At 44.8% G+C, this 22,237-nt stretch overlaps 1 protein-coding gene across 3 annotated transcripts in view; it reads left to right on the top strand.

The window, feature by feature from the left end:
• RPS6KA1 (ribosomal protein S6 kinase A1) overlaps positions 1-22,237 on the top strand; it is an 860,823-nt gene that overhangs the window by 672,487 nt on the left and 166,099 nt on the right. For all 3 annotated transcript variants that reach the window (XM_085647731.1, XM_085647732.1, XM_085647733.1), the window contains one exon: positions 261-386. In XM_085647731.1, the coding sequence (XP_085503857.1) occupies positions 261-386 (126 nt within the window). The remainder of the gene's footprint in view (positions 1-260; positions 387-22,237) is intronic.

The following is a 22,237-nucleotide window of genomic DNA, read 5'->3' as shown; positions in this document are numbered from 1 at the left end:
CTCAAATTTCAAATTCCTTCATATTCCGAGCATATACATTTTTTTCAGTTTTACATTTTGTGTTTTATGTAGAGATACTTTATCAATCTGCTATTACTATTTCACTGACTTAACAGTCCCTGACCTCCTGAGTAGGTATTGCGGACCCCCAGGCGTCTAAGGACCACAGGTTGAGAACAGCTTGTTTATAGTGGTGTACTACTTGTAAAACGTTATGCATATACAGTATATTCACACTTCTTTTTCTCTCCTATTCACAGCAGGTGCCCAGCAAAAACCTCCAATTCACAGATGTGTACACAGTGAAAGAGAACATTGGCACTGGCTCCTTCTCTGTTTGCAAGCGATGTATTCACAAGACAACTAATATGGAGTATGCCGTCAAGGTCTGTGTCTCCTGTGATTCATGTCTAATATTGTGGTCATCCTCAAATAGGTTGTACTACTGTATTCAACACAGTCTATAGACTGGTGCACTGCTCACCTTCACGTAGGCTTTTGAGGGCAGAATAATTGTGTATTGCTCAATTTTTACCTGTGGTTAATAGTTTATTTAAGATTACAGAATTAGGAATGAGTTAACACAGTTAGGCATAATGCCTTACAGAATTACCCACTCTTCTTTTCCTCTTGGCAAATATTCTCAGCTTCTGATTATCCAAGACCTATATGCTATTAGCGGATCTGTGTCTTCTCATGAGTTGTCTGGTGACTCATCACTGGTTTGAGTGCCAGGCGCAGTGATCTGCAGGGCACCTGTTCCAATCTGGGCATTTCTTATTTAGCCTATTACCCTCAAGACTCGTAAAGCAAGTACTTCCTAGCTGTGTAACAATTTAAGTGTCAAATTGGTATCTGGTTTGTAATGTACATTTGTATTTAGGTTATCTATTTTTATTGTATGGTCTAAATAGATTATCAATATTATATGCAAGTCACATGAGATATATTCTCCTCCAATGGATCTTCGCAATAAGTACTGATTTGTCACGTCCAAGTGCGGTATCCCAGAGCACTTTAAAAAAAATGTGTGTATGTATATATATGTATGTATGTATATGTGTATGTATATGTATGTATATTATCTACTGGCGACCGCCAGTAGATAGTTATAGTTAGGATCGTGTTTCCATAGGAAATCCGCAACATTCTATTTGGAATAACTTTGGCGCCGATTGACGAATCCTCGCGAAATTTTCAAAATAGGTGGGGCGCTCCGCTCCTTCCCTGAAAGTCTCGGGGGGGGATTCGTCAAGCGGGGGCTGAGAAAAAGGGGGGGGGTCCCAAAACGCGTTTTCCCCATGCATTTTTCCTTAGGACCTTTAGTCCAAGCTACAGCCCGAACGGCTGAACAGAATTACTTGAAATTTGGCAGAGAGGTAGTCCTCGGGTCAGGGATGTGCCTTTTGCAGGTCTGGTGTAAACCTGTTCAGTATTTCCTGAGAAAATAGCATTTAAAAGCGTATATATATCTATAAGCGCACACCGTGGGCATACGGTAAAACTTACCGTACGCGCACGCTGCCGTGCGCGAGCGCGATTCTGATTGGTTGTAAGATCTTAGTAAACATTCGAATCGGTCGAAACCAGGAAGTGTCGGCCGCCATTTTGTCTCTCGCAGTCTGAGGGGGTGAAAAACAAAGGTGGAGAACGTGAAAAGGGGGCAGGGTGGACAATTCCTGACCCCCTAGCCTTTGTCAGGGGGTCCCAGAAGGACCCCCAAGGGCCAAAATATCTTTTAATTTTGTTTCGAACAATCGCGGAGTGCGCGTAGCGTGCGCGTACGGTAGAAACGGAAAAATTCGGTTCGGTACGCGCACGGTGAAAAACCTTAAAAAAAATTTAAAAAAAATACATAACTTAGCATTTAAAAAAACGTACAAATTCACTGAAAAAACCATAGGTTTCACACACGTTATAGTTAGGAATTAGCATTTAAAATACCTTGCAAATTCACTGAAAAAACCATAGGTTTCACACATGTTATAGTTAGCTGGACATTTCACTCGTGAAAAACCATAGAAATTCCCCCGTTATAGTTAGTGCAGGCAACTATAACTCACGCGACCGCAATCCTCTGCTGATGACGTCAGATATTACATCACTGATGACATGTGTCTTTCTGAAAAAAAAATATTTCTAATATATGTATAGCTAAAAATTAATGGAAGAAGACATGGGTAAATAAGTGTCTAAATACAGTGATGTAATATCTGACGTCATCAGCAGAGGATTGCGGTCGCGTGAGTTATAGTTGCCTGCACTAACTATAACGGGGGAATTTCAATGATTTTTCACAAGTGAAATGTCCAGCTAACTATAACATGTGTGAAACCTATGGTTTTTTAAGTGAATATATATGTATATATATGTATGTATGTGTATATATTATCTACTGGCGGTCGCCAGTAGATAGTTATAGTTAGGACCGTGTTTCCATAGGAAATCCGCAACATTCTATTTGGAATAACTTTAGCGCCGGTCGACGAATCCTCGCGAAATTTTCAAAACTAATGGGGCGCTACGCTCCGCTCCTACCCTGAAAGCCTCGGGGGGGATTCGTCAAGCGGGGGCTGAGAAAAAAGGGGGGTCCCAAAACGCGTTTTCCCCATGCATTTTCCCATAGGACCTTTATTCCGAGCTACAGCCCGAACGGCTGAACAGAATTACTTGAAATTTGGCAGAGAGGTAGTCCTCAGGTCAAGGATGTGCCTTTTGTAGGTCTGGTGTAAATCTGTTCAGTAGGTCCTGAGAAAATAGCATTTAAATCAATATATATATCTGTAAGCGCGCTCCGTGCGCTTACCGTACGCGTACGGTGCCGTGCGCGAGCTCAATTCTGATTGGTGGTTACATGACTGTAAACATTCGAATCGGTCGAAATCAGGAAGTGTCGGCCGCCATTTTCTGTCTCTCGCACTGAGAAACAAAGGTGGGGAACGTGAAAAGGGGGCAACGAAGAGAGTTGCAGACCCCCTAGTGTTTGTCAGGGGATCCAAGAAGGACCCAAAAGTACGAAAAATACATTTAATAATTTTTAAAAAAAATCGCGGAGTGCGCGTACGGTAAGCTTACCGTACGCGCACGGGAAAAAAAAAATAAAAAAATAAATAAAGAAGTAACAATCACATTTATTAAATAAATTAAAGGACCCACAAGGCAGAAACAACCAAATGTTACTGTCCATAAAAAAGGCGAGGCGCGCACGGCATGGACTGCGCAACGTGGGCGCTCGGTGCGCGAAGCGCACCGTGTGCGCAGGGTGTGCGCACAGTGAAAAACCAGAATAAAAAATAAATACATAACTTAGCATTTAAAAAACCGTACAAATTCACTGAAAAAACCATAGGTTTCACACACGTTATAGTTAGGAATTATCATTTACAAAACCTTGCAAATTCACTTAAAAAACCATAGGTTTCACACGTTATAGTTAGCTGTACATTTCACTCGTAAAAAACCAATGAAATTCCACGTTATAGTTAGATCAGGTAACTATAACTTGCGCGACCGCAATCCACAATGTAATTTCAGATGTCATCATTGATGTCATGAGTGATGTCACTGACCATGTCATGAGTGATGTAATATGTGACGTCATCAGCAGTTTATTGTGGGCGCGCAAGTTATAGTTACCTGATCTAACTATAACGTGGAATTTCATTGGTTTTTTACGAGTGAAATGTACAGCTAACTATAACATGTGTGAAACCTATGGTTTTTTAAGTGAATATATATATATATATAAAATCACTTATTTAGAAAAAAAAAACAATTTTCCTATCATGCACTGCAGGTGGCAGTTGTGCCAGTTTTTTTTTTTTTGCAGAGCTGGACAAATGTGGTAGAGCGGAGGATAATTCCCCTTACCGTTTCTCAAGGGATTGGCAAGTACCTATTCCTTAGCCTGGGGATCCTAATTATTAATCATAAGCAGTTACTAGAATAGCAGGCCCACCCATAACAAAGGCACAGGCAGAGGGTAAGCACTCTGTAGAGTAGATTTACCCACTTGGGAATCTGCTCTGGAATCTGTGTAAAGGCCTTGTGAAAATATGTACAGACCTTATGTATATCCGTAATAGAAACATTTCTAAGTATTGGTATAGTGGCAGCTCTTCCTATTGTTCAGTGGGCTCTGGGCCTACCAAACCATGATCTGTGTTTTTATAACATAGTTTTGACTATAATGGTGATTAACTTTGAGGACTAGGATTACAAGTAAGTAACAATACTATTTGGGATATGCCAGGAAGAGCAGTACCCTTTATCTTCTGTTTAGTTAAACTGCATCATAATGCTCTCCGTTGTTGTTTTGGGCTCAGATGTCCTATCTGTTTCAAACAGTATTAAATTGTATGTTATCTGTGCATGATTCTTACTGGGAAGCATGTTGCTGTCCTTTTCAGGCGCCAACCATTTTTGAGCCATCCAATCAAGCATTTTTTGTTTTTGACATCTCAATATTTTTTTTCTCCATTTGCTGTTCTTTTCTATCATTTCATGAACTTTTTTTTACTGCAGTCGGAAGTCTAGGCTACCCTAACAGCCTCTTTGTTTTTTTAAACTTCTTTTAATATTTTGTCACTAGGTTTTTACTTTGTTTCCTTTGGGAAATATAGATCCTAAATATTTCTAACATTGCCTTGGCTTTAACACAGAAAAGTGGACTCTTCTCATTGGGTCTACCTTCCTTCAAATCGGGGGGTTTAAAGTGCTGTTTTCATAAAGTGCGATTTTTGGTCTTAGAGTTAAACTAGGCTCTGGTTAGTCCTGTTTTTTTAATTATTTTTTTTAATTAATGGGGGCTTGTGCATACATCATCTCTTATCAGCATCCCACTGTTTGAGGTTGTAGCTTTCGTGATTTTGTATTTTCATTTTTGTTTCCTCCGTGGTCTTTCAAAGACTCAGGGGAGCAAACCTATAAAAACAAAGCCAGTTCCCCTTCAGCCACATGCCTAGTAAGAAGGGACAACTTTCTGCCTCCAGCCTCACAGGAATCTGTCTATCCATTCTAAGGCTATTGGGTTTGGTATTAAAGTTTGAACATCATTTTCCTTGGCCTCTTATTTGTCAGAGCTAGTTTCAGCATTGATTCCCACAGGAGTTCTGTTACCTTGGTGACACTCTTACGCTGATTTTGACATTGTCGCCAATCCTCATGCAGTGCACTAGTATTCTAGAATTACCTCAACTTTAAAGACTAGCCTGCTGCACTAATGTTGGTGTATAACAATAAAGTTTTAGTCGGAACGGTTACAAAATTGATGGGTTCTTCCGGGGACTCAGAGGAGGATAGGTGTTGCCGCCTGGGACACCAAACTAAACCAAAGCACGCTTACTACGCGGCGCCTCCGTGTCCCCCGATGGCACAGCTATTCACAGAACTTTAGATCGGATTTGGATCAACATGATACACACACAGTAGGTAGCACGAATTGGCACCGCTTAGTGTAGGGTAGTGTATCCACTATATATTTTAATGTTTTTTTGTCCTGATGAAGCACCCCGGATCCTTAAGACCATTATAGGCGCAAACCATGTCGATAGAAACAATCTTTCTTATGGGTGACCACCAATAGGCCACACTCTCTAGACAGGAAGTGCAGTTCCCTTACCTGTATTCACACTTGATTGACTACCTGGTTTCCTTAAAAACCTGGGGCAGCCACAACCTTGAATAGGCTTCTTTTTTTTTTTTTTATCCCTTGCAGGGTATTCTTACCAATAAAGTGTTGTACTAGAAAATCCCCTCACTAGTTTTAACCTTACACACAACACCCCACTTTAGAAATACCCCCCTCATTTGTATTCACCCATACGCCAACCTCAAAAAGATCTTCGCAAAAGTGGGGCCCGTTTGGCATTGCAGCGCCAGCCCAACGAGGTTTAACGCCCGATAATGAAGTAGGAAATCCTCTAGGGGATGTGCGAGCGCAACATGAACAGTCTTTTTGACTGTCCACGCCCATCACCCCAGTACAGGCACACTTTCTAACTGATATTTTGTGCCGTTCTCACTGTTCGTTCTCCCCAAGGAACACAAGCCCTTTTGATTATCTTTTGTATTGATAACTAGGAGCATGGGCTTCTGGACCTCCTAAATTAGCTCCCTGTGTTCCCCCCCCACCCCCTGATTCCCTTTTTCTCTCTGAAAGGGTTTCTCGTTTGAATTGTAATAATTTTAGCCTCCTTTTCAAAAAGAGGAACTAAAATGTATTCTCTTTGAGATGATGATGTCCTCTATTATTTTGGTGGTGACAATTCCCAGTCCCTACTTATTGCTTGAGCCGGTTGCAAAAGTCTTTGTCCCACCAATTCCTTCCAATCTTTGTATGTACCTACTCCTGAAGTGGATTTTATCTTTGTCTAAAGACTGAACTCCAGAATCTTTTTGTGTATTTTGTGAGCACATCTGCTAGACTTGTCTTGTTATCATTTATTCTGTGTTACTCAAATGGGACAAAAAGATTTTATTGTGTAATGCATAAAGTTCATTCGCTAGCCCAGGAGCTTTCATAGTCAAATGCTTGAATATTCACAGTCAGGCTGGAAACACTCAGTAAGTGTAAAATTGCACTGTGTGTATATATTCACGCACAAATACAGATGAAAGTGTCATAGACCATATGTAGTCTACCTCATTGTGGGACTCAAACTCTGGTCAATGATGTACAGATACTCTGAGTTCCAACTTTCCAGTGACACCAACGGCCAGATTTTCTGCTGCTTGTTAAGCGGACTACAGTGAACTCTTGTCGATCTGCTTTTTCTTCTGAAATCTTATTAGTTTACTTCAGTCTGATAGTTAGTCTTTTCTCTAGGGCCTTTTGCACCCCAGGCTTCCAAAGGTAAGCAAATTCTGCCACTTTTATACCTGGGTGGTAAATCCCGAAAGTCCTTGATGACTGACACATCTGTAGGATCTCTCTTCAGGTCATGTACTTCATGTGGTGCCAAAACGATAAACATGGAGTTCCTCATAAAGAATGCATTTGTTACCTTTGAAAATCTGCCCATTTTGTTTAACTGTGATGTCTGTCGGGCCTTAAGCTCAAAGAACCCTCAATGACCAGAGCAATAGACTTCTTCAAGCCCAGCAAGCTGATTTTTCTGGTGCTGAATCTGTGAAGTGTTCCTCACATCTCGGAACCTTCTGCAACTTTTCCTGAGATGCAGACATCTGGTTCTGGTGGCAGATTCTTGGAGAGAAGCCTAAGATTTCCAGGCCTATGGACTCTACTTGGCCAGCGTGACACTTGGGTCCTCGTCCTCAGTTGCAACTTCTGCAGAGACCATAACCATGCATCTACTATTGACTACCTCCAAAGCCTTAGCTTCTGCCTCCAAGCTGTTAACGGCACCCCCTCTATCAACATCCATATGTCATTGTCTGAAGTTTGCTAGTCTTTCCACAACGTTTGAAAACTATCACTTTGACTGCACAACTGAAGAACACACAGCGAATTACTGCTTTTTCCAGTCTGCTGTACAGTTCGGTGTTGGCAAATGTCGTATCTGTCATAACTGTTTCCTGAGTGCATTACACCAAAACTGCTACCAAGGATATTTGATGATTCCTTCTCTCAGGACAACTGATAATTTAGTGATGATGGTAGTATATTTGAAGTGAGAACTCTTGACTAGTTGTCTCAGTTAATGAGTATAACCAGTATCACTCTCATGCAATTGGTCAACAGCTGGAAACACACCTTGTGCCAGGGGACTCCAATGATGAAGATAAAACCTACTGCAGGTAATATCCAGGCCAACCAATTTTGGTTCAAGTGTCTGTTGATTTCCTGTACAATTTTGAAGCATATGGTACAAAAGCTCTGCAACATGTTATCTCCACCTCCAGAATTATTGCATTCTACATCTTCAGTCCCACCTTCACCGCCAGTGCTTAAACATCCTTTAACTTCTGTACCCCTAGCTTCTTCAACAGAATACAGTCTTCTTTCCGAATCTCATTTGCAACAGGAACCACATACCGAGTTCAGCCCCACCCCCGTGTTCCCATCACCTCTGGTTGTTCCTCAGTAACTTGCATCATGCTACTGATTTTTATATGGATGTAGGCAAGGCAATGCAATGGTGATCATGACTGTCATGCCGAGGGATGGAACTTAGGACACTACCCAGGATTATAATGGCCTACTTCAGACCCATGCCTGACCCAGCCCCTACAGCAAGACTTTCAAATGAGATCCCCAGGTTTCATGACCTAATTAATCAAACCTCTCAAAAAGCTTAGCTTACCAGGTCACATGACCGAGAAAATCTCCTTTCTCTTTGATTTCAAAAATATATGCAGATGAGCTGTAGACCCATATGAGTTCCGCATCATCTCTGGGAAGGTCGTCTGTTTTGCATGCAAAATCCTGCAACTGGGACTACAGCAGTAACATGCCTAGACAACAGGTCCAAGGCTCCAGACTCCTCTTGGGCATAAAGGGAAGACTAACTCCATTATCTACACCACTGCTCACAGGCGGTACGAAATCCAGCATTACCCAATTTTGTACCCCAAAATCGTTAAGGCCCATGTCTCAAAATATAGGGCAAAGACAGTAGTACCTTTTGCTTTCATCAAGTTCACCAGTGCTAGCTTCATTCTCTCCCAGAACCATAGGCTGCTACAAGCTTCTAGAGACTTCAGGGAACAAGAATAATCCATCCGCCAGGAAGGTGAATTCTTGTCCTCGACACTCTGGCACTGCACTTCATGCATTCAATATCAATTTCTGCCAGAAGGCTATAGGGACGGTGCTGTGACAATGTGAATGGCTTAGGAAAACCTCAGAGTTCAGTATGCAATTAGATGGCAGCATCTATTCAGTAAACATTTTGTGACGCCCTTCAAACAATAAGGCAGACACTGAGAAAGCCCTTGCCGCTCTAAAACGTCGACTGAGTTTCCACTTGTTCAGATGCCAACCCTATACTTGAAGAGGTTCCTACTAGTTACTATGGGAATTTTCATCCTTAAAAACACAGCTACTGTCCAGAGACCATCTCTTCCTGTATAGCAGAATACCTTTATTCCAGGCAGTAGGGTGGCAAGAACGAAGGCAGAGACACCTGATGTCCTACCTCAGATTTGAGTTTTGAGTATTATCCAGTGAGGATACACAATAGAATTCACTTCCAAGTTTTCCTAAGATCACAAAAGGAGGAATACCATATTCATCTTGTAGCCTTACAGATGGAAATTCTAAAGCTCTTGCTGAAGTACCCCCATTGAATAGATAACAAAATCACTAAACTATATGTAGCACTGCAGAGCTTCAAAATTTTTATTGGATATCCTTTAGTCTATCAACAGTGAAAAGTTCTGTATGTCCACAAATTTGGAGGATGAATATTTCCACAACCCCATTAATTTCACAGAATTGACAGTGAATGATCCACATTGCCAATTCAAAGTGCTACATTTTGGACAAGGCGGAGCTAAACTTTATAACTCAAAAAACAAGCAGCCTTTCTAGTAGCCATTATAAGACTACGTAGAGTTAGCGAGCTATAGGCACTCGCCACTCAAGAACCATACTAACTTAGATAACCACCAAATGGTCATGAGAACAAATCTACAATTTATTCTAAGGCAGCGTCACATTTTCATATAAATCATACCATAAAGCTACCAGCGTTCTTACAATAACCAAAGACATGCCGAAACAGCCTTGCACACTGTAGGTGTCCGGAAAGTGGTCATGTACTACCTCCAGGAAGCAAAGCATGTAGGAAAAGGAAAACCGTTTTGTTTCTTTTGCACCAATGGTAAAGGGGATGCCAGTATCCAAGGCAACCGTTGCATGATGGATAATACAAATCATTCAGACATGCTACTAGAAGGCATGAGTTGCAAGGAGACACCAAGGGAACACCCAACAAGAAAGAATGTAGCATCCCTAGCCTTTCTGGCAAATGTCTGCATGAACAACATTTGTATGGCAGCTACCTAGTCGTCCTGACACACTTTCACAAAACATTACTTTGTATAGAAATTCAACTCTGCAAAGCAGCTTAAGCAGAATAAAAGTGCTAAAACACCGGTTTGTATGTACTAATACATTTCTCACCAGTTTCCCTAAGGCAAGAACACTACAAAATCAGTGCACAGCATGTGAATCCAGAAAAGATTTGTGCTGTAAAACACAATTTTTACTTACTTCTGGATGTAGGTTTGCAACTTTAAGATGACCTTTCCTGGAAATGAAGGGGAGAGACATGCAAACAAAGGAGGGAGCAACACACAGATGAAGTCTAAAGAATTGCATGTCGCCAAGAGAAACAATAATCTGAAGATATATATCTATCCAGTAAAAGGCTACGGCTGAAACACGTAGGTCTGTTTTGTGGATTAATATGCACCTTGCACTTTGCTGGTTACTTGCTCCATAACGTATCTCTCTCACTCACACTCACACTCACTCACTCACTCACTCACTCACCCACTCACCCACTCAACCACTCTCTCACTCTCTCACCCTCTCACTCACTCTCTCACTCACTCTCTCTCACTCACTCACTCTCTCTCACCCACTCACTCTCTCTCACCCACTCTCTATCACACTCTCACTCTCACACACACACTCTCACTCTCTCTCTCACACACTCTCTCTCACACACACTCTCTCACACACACACTCACTCTCTCTCTCACACACTCTCACTCTCTCTCACACTCTCACTCACTCTCACTCTCTCACACTCTCACTCTCTCACACACACTCTCACTCTCTCACACACACTCTCTCACACACTCACTCTCTCACACACACACTCTCTCACACACACTCACTCTCTCACACACTCACTCTCTCACACACTCACTCTCTCACACTCACTCTCTCTCACACACTCACTCTCTTTCACACACACACACACTCACTCTCTCTCACACACTCACTCACTCTCTCTCACACTCACTCACTCACTCTCTCACACACACTCACTCTCTCACACACACACTCACTCTCTCACACACACACTCACTCTCTCACACACACACTCACTCTCTCACACACACACTCACTCACACACACACACTCTCTCACACACTCACTCTCTCACACGCTCACTCTCTCACACACTCACTCTCTCACACACTCACTCTCTCACACACACACACTCTCTCTCACACACTCGCTCTCTCACACACACACACTTCACACACACACACACTCGCTCTCTCACACACTCACTTTCTCTCACACACTCTCACTCTGTGAGAAAGTGCCATCTTTCTTGCATGGTATGCCCCCACTTTTTGCTGAATTGCTGATGTACTCTGACTGAGTGTGCCCTGGGCTCCTGCCAATCAGGTGCCCAGGGCCTGTGTTCCTTCCCTAAAATTGCATTGAAGCCTAAACCCAATTGGCTTCGCTGGCCATATGTCAGCCCCTGGTAAATGGTACCATAGGTACCCAGGGCACTGTGACCAGAGAAGGCCCCTAAGGGCTGCAGCACTTATTGTGTAACCCTTAGAGGCCCTGTACCCTGACACACACTCACTGCCTTTGCAGGCTGAGTGTCTTGGTGCAGAACAAAACCGAGTCGTCATGGCACACATCCCTCTGTGCCATGCCCACAAACGCACTGCCCTGGCATACCTCAGTCACCCCTCTAGCTGGGTGCACTATGCCAGTGGTGAGGGTACAGGTGCATGAGCCCTGTACCCCCTACAGTACCCAGGTCCATTCCTGGGCACTAAGTGCAGTGCTGCCATTAAGAGTATATGGTGCTGGGAGGTCGTCATCACAAACTCCACAGCACCATGATGGCTCTACTGAAGACTGAGAAGTTTGGTATCAAACGTCTCAGCACATTAAACCCACACTGATGCCAGTGTGGAATTTAATGTAAGATGCACGACAGAGGGCAACTTAGAGATGCCCCCTGAACCTAACCCACAATCCACGTCCTGCCTGAGAATCTGCTTAGGCTGCCACCCAGCAGACATGTTGCTGGACCCCTGGGTAGAGAGCCATCCGCTCTCGTGGGTCTGCAACAATGCACATCCTGGGTGAGGTGCTAGGTCTCCTCCCCCAGGATGGGCAGGGGAAGCTTCAAAGGCATGCCGCCTTTGTGAGCTTCTCCAGGCCACTTGCTGTAGTCCGCAACTGGCCCCCACTGGTTCTGACCCCCACCCTGGTGGGAAGATCGGCGGGGAAACCTAAGTGAGGAAAGGGTGTGTGCCAGCCTCTGCCAACCCCACCCATCAGGTGGGGGTGGCGAGGTGAAGCACAACTCTGGGCTCTCGCCATCTTGAGGATGGGGAGCCCTACCCAATCAGGACTAGACACCTGCCCCCCTACCACTGGAGAGTGGCAGGCTAGGGGGTGTACCCACCCCTGGGAAGTGACCCATTGGTCTCTGACCTCTACCTACCTGTAACGCCCCTAAATTCAGTATTTATGGGCACCCTGAACCTTCCCTCCTCAGATCCCGAATCCGAAACAAGCAAGATGAGCAGGAAGAAAGAAGACCTGTCGTGTAGCTGCTAACAAGAGGACGGAACAGACTGACTTGGCCTCAGCCCTACAGGCCTGCCGACCCTCGAACCTGCTCCTGCTAAATCCCAGCGTCTCCATTGGTCAGCAACCTCGAAAACCCCGGAGGACCTGACTGCCTTGTGACTCTAAAAGACTGGGACTCCCATAAGCAGTGGTTCTGCTCAAAGCCAGCAACAAACCCCTGGTGCCAGCCAGGAACCGCGACTTCTGCACACTCTGCACCCGCCGAGCCCGGCCTGTGCCTGAGTGGATAAAGACCACGAGGACGTCCGTCCCCCCCCAGGCGACTGTGACCCAGAATCCAGCACCCAAGGACCCTCCTCAACGCTCCTGATGACGCCTGCAGCCTCAGAACCAGGGACTCCTCCAACCGCGACCAGATTTCCCGATGCCAAAAGGCACCCCCTGTACCCGGCGTCCCCCTGTGCCCAACTCCTGGGTGCCTACCTAACCTACAGCTTCCCAACTTACCTCTCGAAGTGGTGGTCGCACCTGAAGAATCTCCGTCCCTGACCTTGCAGCCTTTGTTCATCTGGTATCTTCTCCATTGAAATACATTAAGCGCCCGACGGCTCAAAAGCACCCTGCACTCAGCTGCCGAGTGCCCCTGGGAGTGCAACATCTATCCTATTCTACTGCCCCACTTGCCCTGTGTAAGTGACCAGGAGCCCAGCTCCCACAGCCGCGTGGCCTGCCTGCTAGCAGCCACCAATCAAGGGCCCCCTGCCTGCCATAGGCTAACATTGGGCCTAAACTCACTCTGCACCCGGGTGCCCCTGTGCCGCTGAGGGTGTACCAACTGTACCTACCTGACCCTGGGAGACCCCCCGAGTCTATGCCCAGATCTGAACTCTGCCAGTCGAGTACTTACCTGAAAGCCGACAACCTACATTTTTTCCATAGGGTAACATTGACTGGTTTCACTTGGAAATTCTTGTGTCGAGTTTTGAAACTTTAAAATATTCACTAAAAATTGCCCAATCAACGAAAACCAAATTACTCACCTGTTATCAGGAGAGAGCCCAGTGCTGGATCTTGGTGCCCCGCACTGACCCTGAAAAGTAATTACACCTGCGCTTACCGATAACTTGATTTTCCTCCATAGGATAACATTGCCTGGTTTTTGCTAGAAATTCTTCTGTCGATTTTTTTAAACATACAAATATTCCTTAAAAATCGCCTGTGTAACAAAAACAATTTCTTTCAACTGCTTACAGGAAATGCACCAGGGCTGAATCCAGGATCCAACCCTGAGTAAGAAAATCATACGCAAAGTAATTGAAATTGCATTTGCTTAAAAACTCTCATTGAGCTCGATGTTATAATTGTGTTTGAATTGTGTTGCCTATTGCAACAACTGTAACTATTGCATTTTAAAGTCTATTGCTATTTGAAAGTATTCAACTAGAGCATCTTATTCTGAGAAAGTATTTTGATACCTATTGTTGGTTCTAAAATAAAACAACTATATATTTTTATATACAAAACAATTGGCCTAGAGTTCAGTTCGAGTGTGTGAGATCATTTGCTGACTGAGTGTGTACAACAAATGCTTTACACTGTCCTCTGATACTGCCTTACAGCTCGACCAAGCTACCACTTTAGAGAGTAAGGTTATATCTAACTTTAGCTTCTGCTAAACCTCTGGGGACTGGGGACTCTGTGCACACTGAACCTTACTTTGGTGCAGCATATACAGAGCCACTTTCTTACACACTCTCCAGGTGAAATTTTAATGGGGAGGGAAGGGGGTGTGGGGCCACTTCCCGCAGCCTATGAGGCCCCGGGGATCCCATCCCCTGGGACTATTTTTATCCTTAGAAGAGAGGGGCGTGCAGCTCCCTCTGCATGTCGTAGAGCAGCCCCAGGGGCCCCATTCTCCGTAGCCAGCTAGGCAGTGTCCCTGGTAACCCATCACCCGGGACTCTGTTTTCTGCTCAGGAGAGTGCAAAAATACACTGCCCGTACTCTCCCTGGCAGAAAGTACAACTTTGCTCTTGGCCTGGCAGGAGAACTGAAATGAGCCGCTCCCACCTGAGTGGATCAAAGAAGAATGGTGCTGGGGCTCCCTCTGTGGGCCCCATTAATGGCTGCATTGTGGGTGCCCCAGGTGGGCACTGGGGTACCCACTTAACAAACAGTTTGCTTACTTGCACCGGTATGGTTGTTAGTGGAGAGCCGGTAGGGCCTGGGGGGGCCTTGCCTCCCTCCCCCCCCCTACCCTGCCCCACACATTAAAAATGGATGTGGGTGCCCCAGGTGGGCACCTATAAAAGATGAAACCTTTTGAAAAACAGACAAAAAAGTGACAATTGAGCAATAGGAGCTGATCATGTCCTGCAAGGGCTTTTAAAATATATTTTTGGAGCCTGGTGGGGTTCCTAGAAGAGGCAGGGTATCACCAAGCATTTTGTTAACTCAGGGGTGGGGGGGTGGGGCTGCAGTGGATGCACCCGCTCCCAGCATCTTTAAAGAAAATTCAACTACAGCTCCTGGGTCATTAAATCCTTCAACCCAGGAGAGCTTAATATACTTTTTAAAGAAATCCGAGCTGGAGCTGTGCGCTTACCAAGCTGAAGTGCAAGGAAAGTCTTATACATGTGAATATAATTATTGGTAACTTTTTGAAAAAGGTAATAGTTCTGCTTTATATGTTAAATTGATGAACCCTTTACAAACATCATAGGCCTACGTTTTATATTTTGGTGCTTTGACCATCTGACAAAGTCAGGATCTCTGCTTTACTTAAAATGGCACCCTTTAGATTCTAATATCATAGTCAGCCATGCGTGCCCTGTGGGGGTTTGGGTGGTATGGGGTTAGCTGCCTGCGGGGGGTGGATGCAGGGCATGGCCACAGGCCAGGGCCTGTGGCTGACCCGTGCACGTCACTGAAAAAATCAAAGGTTAAAGTGACATTATAGTTTGGTATGGTAATATTATCTGTCTTTGCATTAAACAATCTTCTAAATCCACTGAAAGATCACTGCACCAGCAGTGGCATTATTGATGACAACACTGTGCATGGTGAGAGCGGGAGCTATAGTTAATCGTAGGGCTCAAGTTATAGTTAGTCAAGAGAACTGTAACTGGTGAATTTCAGTGGGTTTGTTTATTTAAAATGGCATGATTTAACTGACAATTTCACCTAACTATAATGTCCCTGTAACCTTTGTTTTTTCATTGAAATATATATTCAAAGAAAAAAAAACAAAGGTTATGAATAATTTATAATTAGGAGCACTTTATTTATTCTTCTATTTTCTATACAAACTCAACTTAAACTACACAAACATTAGAAATTCAAAAATTATAGTTATACCTTAAATTTATAATTTTTTGCACCACCTACAAATTACTATAACTTGTGCACCTCCATATCCAGTGATGTCACATCACTCGCAGCACTACATTAACTAGAACATGCACCTTCTCCATGCACTGTTATCACAAATTATGTCATTTGAGATGTTTTGTTATGAATTCTATGATTTCACTTGTTATAAGTGATGTAGTATGGAAGGGTATATCCCTGACAGTCTTTGTCATAGCTCGCTGGATGCACCTACGCTGTTGGTGGAAGTGGCGAGAGTTTCGCAAGAAACAGATTTTCCTCTATGTAGATATATAGACATACATACACACACACACACATATTTCTGATAGAGGCTTGTAACTTCAGATTCCTTTTCTTTTCCTCACCTCTGCATGGTGCTGTACAGCTCAGCACTGGCACCGTTCTGGGAATTTTGTGTGGGTCTTCTATAGGTGCCATGTGCTGACTTAAGTTCCTTTCTTTCTACGCCACCAGATGCGGACTTGGAGCTACCTCTAGTCTTTGAGACTACTTTACCTAAAAAATTTGGAATAAAGCCAATTTTTTAGGGGAAAATGTCACCTCTGTGTTTAAATCTTGTTGGGACTCTCGCACGTAAATGTCTGTGACTGATCCCCATCAAGTTTCCCTGTAGTACCTGGGGGTCGACCAGCGACTCTAAGGCATGCAGTGACTGCGTCTATGAATCCACAAAACTCTACATCTCCAAACATTGGCAGACCCCCATGTCGGGACCTGTCCATGTACAAAAGTCGGCCTCGATCCCAGTCTAGAAGTCAGTTCGGAGGTTGATCGTAATCACGCTCTAAATCTTCAGTTAAGTCAACAAAAAAGCATAACAAATCCAAGCGGAACTAGTCCCCTTCCTGCCACTCTGGTACTCCAGAGAAGACTAGAGGGTGTAATCATGCATCTCTATCTCGCTCTGAAATCATTCTCATCCGAGCCAATCCTGCATCTGTCCCTGTATGACCCATTTTATTTATTTTTATTTAGGAGTTTTATATAGCGCTGACAAGACCCGAAGGTATCGGAGCGCTTTACAACATTTGTCAAGTGACAGTTGAGTATGCAAAGAGTGGTAATAGTAAACACAGTGATTAAAGACAGGTCATTGATCAGCATATGTCACGTAGCAGTCGAATGAAAAGTAGTAGTGCACATAATGTATCTTGACGGGTCGTTCCAAAAAAAAAAAGAAAAGGGGGGGCAAAGGTACGGGCCAAGAGGAGGATGCGGCAAGAAGTTGTTCTTACCATAGGGACGGGATCTTCAGGTGGCGAGGTTCTGTTTTGTGGGTCCGCTAGAACTTCGTGAGAGCTCGATTAAGGAAGAGCACTTTGAGCTGGCTTTTGAATTTTTTGAAGGAAGGGTTAGTCCTGATATGTACTGGGATGGCATTCCAAATTTTGGGTGCATTTCCAGAGAAAGATCGCAATAGTTTTTTGTTTGTGGGTTTTCGGGGGGATGAGTAGTAGTGTGTTGGTGCTCCTGAAATTTCTTGTCTGCCCCGCTCTGTTGAGTTTGGCGGCTAGATAGGTTGGTTTTCCAGTGTGCAGAGCTTTGTGGGTGAGACAGGCAGTTCTGAAGTTAGCATGCATTTCTATTGGAAGCCAGTTTAGCTCTCTGAGGGCGGGGGAGATGTGTTCAGATTTCTTTACTCCGGTCATAATTCTGGCTGCTGCATTTAGGGTTGATCTGAGAGGAGCAAGGTGTGATTTTGCCGTGCCTGCGAGGGTGGCGTTCCTGTAGTCTAATCTGGATAGCACAAGGGATTGCACGACTTGCTTTTGGAGGCATGAAGAATTTGATTTTATTGAGTAGTTTTAAGTTGAAGAAAGCACATCTTGCTGTGTTCTTGATGTGTTTGACCATGTCAAGGTTAGGGTCCAGAGTGTGATTTCACGGAGTCTGCCGGGATGAGAGTGCAGTTGAGTGCATCAATAGACTTTAGCCATTCTGTGATTCGGGGGGGGGGTCTGCTCTTTGTTGGCTATGAGGAGGATTTCTGTTTTGTCCTGGTTGAGTTTCAGATGGTTTTGGGAAAGCCATTTTTGGACTTCTTTTAGGGTGTCATTAAGTCTTTGCATGTCCGCTATGGTGGAGGTTTCTAGGTAGATCTGGGTGTCATCAGCATAAAGGTGGAAGGGTATGTTGGCTTTTTTGAGAATGGTCGTGAGTGGCTCCATGTAAATGTTGAACAGTGCGGGTGAGAGAACTGATCCTTGGAGAGCTCCTCTGTTTATGGGGTGTAGGTCAGACATGAAGTTTCTGATTTTTATTCTTTGAGAGCGGTTTTGCAGGAAGGAGGTGAACCATTGTAGGACCACCTCTTCTGCTCCTACCCTTTCCCGGAGTACGTTGATGAGTAGCTTGTGTTCAACCGTGTTGAAGGCCGCCGAAAGGTCCAATAGTATGAGTAGGCAGCAGCAGTCCTTGTCAAGTGATTTATGGACGTCATCAATGACATTCAGGATAGCCGTCTCTGTGCTGCATCCTTTTCTAAAGCCCGATTGGTGAGTGTCAAGAAGGTCGTTGTTGTCCATGTAATGGGTGAGTTGACAGAGAACACATTTTTCTAGTAGTTTGGCTAAGAATGGGAGATTGGAGACGGGCCTGAAGTTGTTGAGATCATTTGGGTCAGCGCCTGCTTTTTTCAGTAGTGGTGTTACTTGGCCGATTTTGAGGCAGTCAGGCATGATTCCTGTTTTCAGGGAGCTATTTATAATCTTCGACCAGAGTGGGGCTAGGGAAAGTTTGAGCTTTTTGGCCAGTTGGGCAGGGAAGTGGTCTTCAACGTGTGGTGAGGACTCGGATCCGGTAGTCAATTCCATAATTTCAGTTTCGGTGATGGATTCAAATATTTTCCAGTTGTTTGCGGATTGCCTGAGTGGGTTATTGCCTTCTTTATAGGGGGGCGGGCTTTCAATGGGTGGTCGGAGGCGATCCTCTAGTGAGAGTTCAATCATTGATATTTTTTCATTAAAGAAATTGCCAAATTTGTCACGTAGGTCTTTGAAGGCCGGAATTGCAGAAGGTGGTTGTTTGGATGTTTGCTGTCTAATGATATTGAAGAGTTCTTTGGGGTAATTTTTAGCATTGTTTAGTGCATCGCAGAAGAAGGTGGATTTTTCATTTTTGATGTGCTTTTTATATTTCCTACGTTCATTTTTGAGCTGATCAAGGTGGGTTGTCAGAGTTGTTGCGCCAAAGTCTTTCTGCAGCTCTTAGTTGTCTTTTTTCCGAGTTTAGGTCAGTGTGAACCACGATCTCGAGGGAATGTTATAGATTTTCTTTTGTTTCAGGGGAGCTATTTGGTCATGCATGACTGTCATAGACACATTGTAATGTGAGAAGTTCTGTTGTGGACCTGTTGCATGCGATGGAAAGGAGGTGTATCCTTATCCTTTTTCAAGTTCTGCAAGGGGGATCTGGCTTAGGTTTCTCGTCCAGTGAAAGTGTTCATTTGTGCAAGGCGGTCGATGGGTCATTTGAGTGATATGAAAAAGAATATGGTGGTCTGACCAGTCAACAGGGAGGGTACAGTCGATGGTGATTGAGTCTTCGTGTGCTATGATGGCATCCAGGATTGAGCCTTTGTTGTGGGTTTGCTCGGTGCAGTGTTGGGTCAAATTGTTATTGTGAAGTCGCTCATTTTAAAGTTTGTATCAGAGGGTTGTTTACCTCATTCCAGTGAAGATTTAGGTCTCCTAGTATTAGGTTGATTCGCGTCTGAGAGTGAGCAGTGTGTTATCAGGTCGGCAAGGTGTTCTCCAAATGTGGGGGTGTTGCCTGGTGGATGGTAGAGGAGGTGGCAGTAAAGCGGTTTGTTGTCTGACGTCTTAATGGTGGCGATTAGGTATTCCAATGTGTTATATTTGAAGGAGTCAGTTTCTGTTATAGAGATGTTACTTTTATGTATGATTGCAGTTTCCCCACCTCGCTGGTTCTTTCCGTCTTTATTGATGATTGAGAACCCCGGGGGTACAAGCATATCGAAGATAGGGGGGTGAGGATTCGTCCAACCAGGTTTTTGTAATGAACGTGATGTCTGTCGTGGGTTAGGATGGTTTCTGCCAGTTCTGTTGTGTGTTTGTTCGCAGATCTGCAGTTTATGAGCACGCAGTTAGTCACCCTCTGGTTGTTGAGTTTCTCATTTGGGGGAGCCATAGGGATATTGGTGAGGTGAGCTGGAGGTCTCACCGTTCTCTGTACGGTATGGTCTCTACCAAATTAAGTGATTACTTGGATCAAGGAGCTGGGGGCGACAGTTGGAGCTGCTTTATAGGATTCAGCGAGATCCTTCGCCTCTTTCATGGACATTACAGCGCTAGTTCTTTTGGGTGTATGTGGTTCGTTACTGAAAGGGGTTGTGTTCCATTTGAGTCGTTGGGCCTTGTGGTGATTTGTGTGTTTATTGAGAATGTCTGTGTGAGGGTTGGGTAGTGGGAGTGGTGCGGTTAGATAAGATTTTATTAATACCCTGTATTAAGATTTCTAGGTGGTATTCCAGTCGTGCCAATCTTTGGGCTGGATTCATAGAGAAGTTTAGAGGTGTGTCCAGAGCATGGCCATCTGTGGATGGGAGACGCTTGTCTGAGGAGGAGTGGCTTAGTGTGTTGCTGAAGTCTGTGTTAAGGGATGGAGAGAGCTTATCCTTGTGGGTGTGGCTCACTGTGCTTCTGATATTTATGTGGTTCATGGGGTAAGTCGTGGGGCTGATTTGTGACGGATTGTTTCGGGAATTGAGCGGCGACCACTGGATTTAGTGCAAGTAGGAAGTTCGGGGCAGTTGTCTGCGGTCCGGTTTCCTTGGTTGCTACCTGGGAGTAGAGTGGAGGGGGGGGGAGAGGGGGAGGCTGGAAGAGGACTGTAGCGTATCATCCTGGACGAGCCTTGTGTTTGACATGGCTAATAGGGATGAGTTGGGGTAGGAGTTGGAAGGGATGGTGGGACTGGGGGGGGGGGGGGAGAATATGTTGGAGGGTTGGGTTTGGATCGAGAGATTGTTTTGATAGTTTTCCCGGAGGGACGGTTGGCTTGAGGATAAGGTTACGTTCGAGTGGGAGTGATGTAAATGAGTGAAAGCGATGCGTAGAGTAGGGAAATGGTTCCAGGTTGTTGTTGCTGGCTTGGATCAGGACTGTCATTGCTGTAAGTGGTCACAAAGGTGTTGCCATTGAGTGTAGGGTGGTTAGATATTTAGAACGTTAGTTTGCAGCTGAGAGGGGTGCTAGTAGTTATAGAGATGTGGAGGTGGGATCTGAGAATGGAGTTCCATCCTGCAGGATTTTGGGTGTGGAAAATGAGATCCATTTTCTGCATGCCGTTTGATGAGCAGTGGTATATGTCTGCAAATAGTGTTTCTTGGTGCTGTCTTATCAGCCTGTGTTTAAAATGTCTTTTCGCTTTAGGTGAGAGATTGGGAGGGTAGATGATAGAAAAGGAGATCCCATTGTGCTCTCTGACTCAGTCTGCCCCTTCCTGACCTCGACTGAGGCCGCAGCCCTTGCCCACTACACCTGTTCCTCCCTGCGTCCTGGATCCATGGGCTAGACCTCCTACTTGGCTTTCCCTATTCGGGACTGACGGGGACTTTGATGCAGTAGACCACTTTGGGCAACCCTATCTAGAAGACAACTGGTATGAGGATCTCCAAGATGCCTACCTTTCTTGATGCTGGCCTTATCTCCTCTCCAGGCAGTGCCACTGAAGAAAGCCTCTCCTTTGCAGTGGTCATGCGTAGGGCGGCAGGGGTCCTCGACCTCCAGCTCCCCACCTTGGAGGTCAAAACTAACGTGCTAACAGAAGTTCTCCAGCCCAGGTAGACCAATACTGAACCCTTGCTACTCTTTAATGAGGCTTCACTGACCCTCTTTTAGGGGTCTGTGGCAGGCATTCCTCTGGCCCTCCAGCAGATAGCCAGATTGCACAGCGCCATCACCTTGCCCCACAACCCTTCTTTTCTGACTTGGCACCCACCTCCTGAAAGTCTCGTGGTGCAGGCTTCCACCAACAGGACGCATCCAAATACCTTCATGACTGCTCCTCCGATTCGGAAGTCTAAGAGGGCAAAGACTTTTGGGAAGAGGATATTTTTTCCACAAGTTTCGCTCTCCAGGCAGTCAGTGCTAACTGCATTTAAGGCCACTATTCCCGTGCTTTCTGGGATTCCCGTCCCGTACTGACCCTAACCATACAGGATGAGCATGACGCTGTGAAGTTTACTATTCGTTGTAGTCTGAATACCATGGATTCTATTGGGTGAGCCATTGACTCCAGCGTCACTATCCGTGACCATGCCTGGTTGAGATCTATGGGTTTCCTCAGTGATGTATAGTCGTCCCTTATGGACATGCCCTTTGATGGGACTTGCCT

Source organism: Triturus cristatus, chromosome 3_2 (assembly GCF_964204655.1).
Source record: "Triturus cristatus chromosome 3_2, aTriCri1.1, whole genome shotgun sequence".
NCBI classification, from domain to species: domain Eukaryota; kingdom Metazoa; phylum Chordata; class Amphibia; order Caudata; family Salamandridae; genus Triturus; species Triturus cristatus.
Note: the sequence above shows the minus strand (reverse complement) of the source record. Positions and strands in the feature narration are given on the sequence as shown.